Genomic DNA, 8173 nt, shown 5'->3' with positions numbered 1-8173 from the left:
AAGCTAAGAGTGGATGTTCAAACTTTCAAACAAAAAGATGGTGAATCCCTCTATGAAGCTTGGGAAAGATACAAGCAGCTGACCAAAAGATGTCCATCTGACATGTTCTCAGAATGGACCATATTAGATATATTCTATTATGGTCTCTCTGAATTTTCGAAAATGTCATTGGACCATTCTGCAGGTGGATCTATTCACCTGAAGAAAACGCCTGAAGAGGCTCAAGAACTCATTGACATGGTTGCAAACAACCAATTCATGTACACTTCTGAGAGGAATTCCGTGAATACTGAGATACCTCAGAAGAAAGGAGTTCTTGAAATTGATGCTCTGAATGCCATATTGGCTCAGAACAAAGTGTTGACTCAACAGGTCAACATGATCTCTCAAAATCTGAATGGATTGCAACATGCATCCAACAGTACTAGAGAGGCAGCTTCTGAAGAAGCTTATGATCCTGAGAACCCTGCCATGACAGAGGTTAATTACATGGGTGAACCTTATGGAAATACCTATAACTCATCATGGAGAAATCATCCAAATTTCTCATGGAAGGATCAACAAAAACCTCAACAAGGTTTTAACAATGGTGGACGCAACAGGCTGGGCAATAGCAAGCCATATCCATCATCTTCTCAGCAACAGACAAAGAATTCTGAACAAAACACCTCTAATTTAGCCAATGTAGTCTCTGATCTGTCAAAGGCCACTTTCAGTTTCATGAGTGAAACAAGATCCTCCATTAGAAATCTGGAGGCACAAGTGGGCCAGCTGAGTAAGAAAGTCATTGAAACTCCTCCCAGTACTCTCCCAAGCAATACAGAAGAGAATCCAAAAGGAGAGTGCAAAGCCATTGACATAGTCAATATGGCCGAATGCACAAAGGAGGAGGAGGACGAAAATCCTAGTGAGGAAGACCTCCTGGGACGTCCCTCAAGCAAGAAGGAGTTTCCTATTAAGAATCCAAAGGAATTTGAGGCTCATACAGAGACCATAGAGATTCCATTGAATCTCCTTCTGCCATTCATGAGCTCTGAAGACTATTCATCCTCTGAAGAGGATGAAGATGTAACTGGAGAGCAAGTTGCTCAATACTTAGGAGCTATCATGAAGCTGAATGCTAAGTTATTTGGTAATGAGACTTTGGAAAGTGAACCTTCCTTGCTCATTAATGAACTGGATACTTGGATTCAGAAAATTCTACCTCAAAAGAAACAAGATCCTGGCAAGTTCTTAATACCCTGTACCGTAGGCACTATGATCTTTGAAAAGGCTCTGTGTGATCTGGGGTCAGGGATAAATCTTATGCCACTCTCTGTAATGGAGAAGCTGGGGGTCATTGAGGTACAACATGCCTTGTTCTCATTACAACTGGCAGACAAGTCATTGAGACAAGCTTATGGATTAGTAGAGGACGTGCTAGTAAAGGTTGAAGGCCTTTACATCCCTGCTGATTTCATAATCTTAGACACTAGGAAGGAAGAGGATGATTGCATCATCCTTGGAAGACCTTTCCTAGCCACAGCAGGAGCTGTGATAGATGTCAACAGAGGTGAATTAGTCCTTCAATTGAATGGGGACTACCTTGTGTTTAAGGCACATGGCCATTCCTCTGTGACAGAAGAGAGTAAGCATGAAGAGCTTCTCTCAGTTCAGAGTCAAGAAGAGCCCACACAGTCAAACTCTAAGTTTGGTGTTGTGAGGCCACAACCAAACTCTAAGTTTGGTGTTAAGATCCCATATCCAAACTCTAAGTTTGGTGTGGACAACTATACAACATTGACCTGATCACCTTGTGGCTCCATGAGAGCCACTGTCAAGCTATTGACATTAAAGAAGCGCTTGTTGGGAGGCAACCCAATTTTATTTATCTAATTTTATTTTATTCTATTTTATTGTTATTTTATGTTTTATTAGGTACATGATCATGAGGAGTCACGAAAAAATCATAAAAATTAAAAACAAAATCAAAAACAGCAGAAGAGAAAAATTCACACCCTGGAGGACGCACAGGCTGGCGTTCAACGCCAGTAAGATGCATCTGGCTGGCGTTCAACGCCAGAACAGAGCACCATTCTGGCGCTGAACGCCAGAAACAAGCAACATTCTGGCGCTGAACGCCAGGAATATGCCCAGAGAGGAAAAACTGGCGCTGAACGCCAGTAACAAGCATGAAACTGGCGTTCAACGCCAGAAACATGCTTTACATGGGCGTTGAACGCCCAGAACGTGCACCAATGGGCGTTTAAACGCCAGAATGATGCACGAAGGCATTTTACATGCCTATTTGGTGCAGGGATGGAATTCTTTGACACCTCAGGATCTGTGAACCTCACAGGATCCCCACCTACCTCGCCCTCTCTCTCTCCATTCATGGTCATCCCTTCTGTTTTTCATTCACCACCTACATTTATCCACTCTTCCCCATACACCCCACCTACCTTTACAATTCATATTCTCCTTCCCACCCAATCCCACCCATATAGCCGAATCCATCTCCCCTCACTCTCCTCCAGTTTCTTCTTCTTCTTTTCTTCTTTCTTCTCTTGCTCGAGGGTGAGCAATATTTTAAGTTTGGTGTGGTAAAAGCATAGCTTTTTGCTTTTCCATTACCATTAATGGCACCTAAGGCCAGAGAAACCTCAAAGGGAAGACAAAAGCTTCCACCTCTGAGTCATGGGAGATGAAAAGACTCATATAAGCCGTCATAGCTCAGTGGTAGAACATGTGGCTGCAAATCAAGAGATCCCTGAGATACCTCAAGGGATAAGTTGTCCTCCACACAAATATTGAAAGCAACTAAGGGTAGAAACACCAAGATTACTAGGAATCATTCAACAGAAGCAAGGAAGAGACATAGAGGAGCTCAAAGAGCACCATTGGACCTTCAAGAAGGCGCCACCTTCACTCAGGTGGATTCATTCCTTGTTCTTATTTCTTTATGCTTTTCGGTTTTTAATGTTGTGTTTACTTATGTTTTGTGTCTTTATTTCATGATCATTAGTATGTAGTAACTATGCCTTAAAGCTATGAATAAATTCCATTAATCCTTCACCTCTCTTAAATGAAAAATGTTTTAATTCAAAAGAACAAGAAGTACATGAATTTCGAATTTATCCTTGAATTTAATTTAATTATATTGATGTGGTGACAATACTTTTGTTTTCTGAATGAATGCTTGAACAGTGCATATGTCTTTTGATCTTGTTGTTTATGAATGTTAAAATTGTTGGCTCTTGAAAGAATGATGAACAAAGAGAAATGTTATTGATCTGAAAAATCATAAAATTGATTCTTGAAGCAAGAAAAAGCAGTGAAAAAAAAAAGAGAGAAGGAGCAATAGAAAAAGCCACGAGCCCTTAAAACCAAAAGGCAAGGGTAAAAAGGATCCAAGGCTTTGAGCATCAATAGATAGGAGGGCCCAAGGAAATAAAATCCAGGCCTAAGCGGCTAAATCAAGCTGTCCCTAACCATGTGCTTGTGTCATGAAGGTCCAAGTGAAAAGCTTGAGACTGAGTGGTTAAAGTCGTGATCCAAAGCAAAAGAGTGTGCTTAAGAGCTCTGGACACCACTAACTGGGGACTCTAGCAAAGCTGAGTCACAATCTAAAAAGGTTCACCCAGTTATGTGTCTGTGGCATTTATGTATCTGGTGGTAATATTGGAAAACAAAGTGCTTAGGGCCACGGCCAAGACTCATAAGTAGCTGTGTTCAAGAATCAACATGCTTAACTAGGAGAATCAATAACACTATCCGAAATTCTAAGTTCCTAGAGAAGCCAATCATTCTAAACTTCAAAGGAAAAAGTGAGATGCCAAAACTGTTCAGAAGCAAAAAGCTACAAGTCCCGCTCATCTAATTATAATTAATATTCATTGATATTCTGGAATTTATAGTATATTCTCTTCTTTTTATCCTATTTGATTTTCAGTTGCTTGGGGACAAGCAACAATTTAAGTTTGGTGTTGTGATGAGCGGATAATTTATACGCTTTTTGGCATTGTTTTTAGGTAGTTTTTAGTAAGATCAAGCTACTTTTAGGGATGTTTTCATTTGTTTTTATGTTAAATTCACATTTCTGGACTTTACTATGAGTTTGTGTGTTTTTCTGTGATTTCAGGTAAATTCTGACTGAAATTGAGGGATTTGAGCAAAACTCTGAAAAAGGCTGACAAAAAGACTGCTAATGCTGTTGGAATCTGACCTCCCTGCACTCAAAATGGATTTTCTGGAGCTACAGAACTCCAATTGGCGCGCTCTCAACGGCGTTGGAAAGTAGACATCCAGGGCTTTCCAGCAATATATAATAGTCTATACTTCATTCGGAAATTGACGACGTAACTTGGCGTTGAACGCCAAGTACATGCTGCTGTCTGGAGTTAAACGCCAGAAAAACGTCATGATCCGGAGTTGAACGCCCAAAACACGTCATAACTCGGAGTTCAACTCCAAGAGAAGTCTCAGCTCGTGGATTGATCAAGCTCAGCCCAAACATACACCAAGTGGGCCCCGGAAGTGAATTTATGCATCAATTACTTACTCATGTAAACCCTAGGAGCTAGTTTATTATAAATAGAACATTTGACTGATGTATTGGATATCTTTTTGATCACTTTAGATCTAAAGAGCATCTTTTAACGCATAGTTCTTAGACCATGGGGGCTGGCCATTCGGCCATGCCTGAACCTTTTACTTATGTATTTTCAACGGTGGAGTTTCTGCACACCATAGATTAAGGGTGTGGAGCTCTGCTGTACCTCAAGTTTTAATACAATTACTATTACTTTCTATTCAATTCTCTTTTATTCTTATTCCAAGATATACGTTACACTTAACTTTGATGAATGTGATGATCCGTGACACTCATCATCATTCTCACCTATGAACGCGCGTGATTGACAACCACTTCCGTTCTACTTTAGGCCGGGCGCATATCTCTTAGATTCCCCAACAAAATCTTCGTGGTATAAGTTAGATAGATGGCGGCATTCATGAGGATCCGGAAAGTCTAAACCTTGTCTATGGTATTCCGAGTAGGATTCTGGGATTGAATGACTGTGACGAGCTTCAAACTTCTGAAGGCTGGGCGTGATGACAAACGCAAAAGAATCAAGGGATTCTATTCCAACCTGATTGAGAACCGACAGATGATTAGCCGTGCCGTGACAGAGCATAGGACCATTTTCACTGAGAGGATAGGATGTAGCCATTGACAACGGTGATGCCCTACATACAGCTTGCCATGGAAAGGAGTAAGAAGGATTGGATGAAAGCAATGAGAAAGTAGAGATTCAAGAGGAGCACAGCATCTCCATACACTTATCTGAAATTCCCACTATTAATTTACATAAGTATTTCTATCCCTTTTATTTTCTTTTTATTATTAACATTCGAAAATCTATAAACCAATTTAATCTGCCTAACTGAGATTTACAAGGTAACCATAGCTTGCTTCATACCAACAATCTCTGTGGGATCGACCCTTACTCACGTAAGGTTTATTACTTGGACGACCCAGTACACTTGCTGGTTAGTTGAACGGAGTTGTGTTCACTCGTGCCAATCTTAAATTCCATAATTTTACAAGGAGTGCAACTTAAAGAATAAAGGATCACAATTTCGTCCACCAACAATGCAGAAGACCCTGGGGTCGGGGCAGACGATGAATCTTGTGACTTTGAATACCTTCGCGGATTGAATGTGGATGACATTTTGAAGAAGGTTTGGGTCAGTGTGGAGATTGCATACGAGTCTTATCGGAGATTTGGAAAAATGCATGGGTTCGGTGTGCGAAAGGGTGACTCAAGGAAAGACTGGGAGGGGAACTTGGTTAGATATAGGTTTTTCTGTAATAAGGAAGGTTGTAGGGATCCTAAATACTATAAAAGGCTTGATAGAAGGAGGGAACACAGACCGGAGACAAAAACTAACTGCAAGGCAATGTTATCGATTTTTTTAGACAAGATTGATAATTGCTAGAAGGTGAGAAAACTAGTCACCGAACACAACCATGAGTTTGCACCGGCAGGAATGGTGCACTTGATTGCCAATCATCGTGGGTTACCTGAAACGGCAAAGAGTCAGATAGATAGGATGCAAGCGCATGGTATTGCAACGGCTAAGATTGTAGGGTACATGGCAGGTATGGCTGGTGGGTACTCGTTGTTGGGGTTTCTGAAAAAGGATGTCTGCAACTACGCTGACAAACAACAGCGCATTAAAATATATAACGGTGATGCACACTCTGCAATTGTGTATCTCGAGGGAAAAGCCGAGTTAGACCCGATGGCGGTGGCAAAATATAGTGTGACTTGTGATAAGAGGCTAGCAAATCTGATTTGGATTGACGAAGCTAGCAGAGTAGATTACCAATACTTTGGTGATGTGTTAGCCTTTGATTCAACATACATGAAAAACAAATACAAGAGACCGGTTGTCATTTTTTCTGGAACAAACAATCACAAAAGACTACCATCTTTGGGTTTGGGTTGTTGGTTGATGAAAGTGTTGGTGCCTATAGGTGGATGTTGGAGACATTGATGGAGATCATGTGTGTTAAGAAACCGGCTGTTGTTGTCACTGACGGCGACAAGGCTATGATAAAAGCAGTTTCTGAGGTGCTTCCATCTGCGACCCATCGCTTGTGTGCATGGCATGTAGAGAAAAACGTCACATCTAATGTAAAGGATGTCGAATTACGTGGCTTGTTCAGGAGACGGCTGTATGCAGAAATGGGGAAAGAGGACTTCGAATCTGAATGGGACCGTGCTGTTTCTGTGTATGGGCTACGCGAAAAGCAATGGTCATGCCATATGTATGATAAAAAGCATATGTGGGCAAGTCCTTATTTGCGTGACAAGTTTTGCGCGGGGTATAGGACGACATCCAGGTGCGAAGGCATTAACGCACATGTGAACAAGTTCTCCAAGTCCACCCATACAATTTACGAGTTGGTTCAGAGCTTGGAGATGGTCGCCCGCGAATACCGGTATAGGGAGTTACAGCTCCAGTTTCAGTCCATCAACTCGGTCCCGATTATGACAACCTACCTGACAAGTATTGAGAGGCATGCCGCTACGATCTACACAAGAGAAATGTTTCGGAATGTGAAGAAGGAGATTGAAAGGGTCGGTACGTTGAACCAGATTAACAAAAGGAGGATACTTACTACAATGGTATACACCATTGAGGAGTACGAGAATCCTAATGTGCAGATAACAACGTCCTATGGTCGCTCGACTAGGAAAGTCAGTTGTCAATGTAACTTATGGAGTAAGCATGGATATCCTTGTAAGCACATGTTCTTTGTTTTGAAGGCTGGGCACCTTAAGAAAATACCTGACACCCTTATTTTGAGGAGGTGGCGAGCTGATGCAAAAACACCGGAACAGTACACGGAGACTTGAGGCGACGTTACAGAACATGGTGTTATCCTCCGCCATGGGGCACTTCATTCCGCATCGCAGTGGCTGTTTTTTTTTTTTTTTGACACAAAGGTTGGCCTTGTTCCAGAAGGCTATGCGTGGAATTCAGTCTTTATGTAAAGAACTTGAGATGGATTACAAGGCATTTCACGGCGGGGTTAGGGTCACAGGTGAAAATGTAGGTGCAGCAGATGCTGTCGTCAGGGACCCGGTTGTTGCTCAGCCAAAAGGAGCTCCAAAACTGGGTAAGAGGAAAGGCCATTGTATACGGCGATGTTGCAGCTGCTGCAAGGGTACGGGACATACCAAGAGAACCTGCCCCGCTAAGGGTGATAACGATGACAATCAAGGTTGGAGGGACAACCCATGCGGCGGGAATGACTCAGACATGGCTGACCGGGTAAGATATTTCCATCGAGGTGTTTTGTCTTGAAGAACTCTATACGCAGCATCCAACTATTTAACCGGTGCCCTGATTACAGGATGATGAAGATCTTTGTGATGACATGTATTTCGACCCAAATGGCACAGGGGACAACGCATAACACAACAGGGTGAGTTGGTTTCTTTATAGCAGTGTTGACAAATGTTCTACCATTCATGTCCCGTTTGGTAACAGAAATTTATGGTATCTATCGCTTTTTTAGTGGATCATTGGTTTCTTGGCTTATGAGACAAGGTAACGATTACACAGTCATAATTTTAGTTGTGGTCTTAATTTCCAAGTACGTTAAAGTGATCTTTGATTG

The 8173-nt window shown here is 41.8% G+C and overlaps 2 protein-coding genes and 1 non-coding gene across 3 annotated transcripts; 2 read left to right on the top strand and 1 right to left on the bottom strand.

Annotated features, from left to right (window-relative positions):
* LOC130942650 (small nucleolar RNA R71) lies at positions 1-104 on the bottom strand. Its single transcript, XR_009071215.1, has one exon. It is a non-coding gene; the product is annotated as a small nucleolar RNA R71 (small nucleolar RNA).
* Positions 105-6030: 5926 nt separating this feature from the next.
* On the top strand, positions 6031-6540 carry LOC130939467 (protein FAR1-RELATED SEQUENCE 5-like). The gene has a single exon (XM_057867570.1). The coding sequence runs from the start codon at positions 6031-6033 to the stop codon at positions 6538-6540; it is 510 nt and encodes a 169-aa protein (XP_057723553.1).
* Positions 6540-7969, top strand: LOC130939465 (protein FAR-RED ELONGATED HYPOCOTYL 3-like). Its single transcript, XM_057867569.1, has 3 exons — positions 6540-7390; positions 7497-7824; positions 7907-7969. Exons 1-3 carry the CDS (start codon positions 6540-6542, stop codon positions 7967-7969), a joined length of 1242 nt encoding a protein of 413 aa, XP_057723552.1.
* The last annotated feature ends 204 nt before the right edge of the window (positions 7970-8173 follow it).

This window comes from Arachis stenosperma, chromosome 7 (genome assembly GCF_014773155.1).
Source record: "Arachis stenosperma cultivar V10309 chromosome 7, arast.V10309.gnm1.PFL2, whole genome shotgun sequence".
In the NCBI taxonomy this organism is placed as follows: Eukaryota; Viridiplantae; Streptophyta; class Magnoliopsida; order Fabales; family Fabaceae; genus Arachis; species Arachis stenosperma.
This window is presented reverse-complemented; position numbering and strand designations above follow the sequence as displayed.

Coding starts and splice junctions, on each gene's coding strand:
- LOC130939465 (XM_057867569.1), top strand. CDS start 6,540: ATGGAGATCATGTGTGTTAAGAAACCGGCTGTTGTTGTCACTGACGGC. Junction 7,391..7,496: donor GATGCAAAAACACCGGAACA/GTACACGGAGAC, acceptor TTTGACACAAAG/GTTGGCCTTGTTCCAGAAGG. Junction 7,825..7,906: donor ACTCAGACATGGCTGACCGG/GTAAGATATTTC, acceptor CCCTGATTACAG/GATGATGAAGATCTTTGTGA.
- LOC130939467 (XM_057867570.1), top strand. CDS start 6,031: ATGGTGCACTTGATTGCCAATCATCGTGGGTTACCTGAAACGGCAAAG.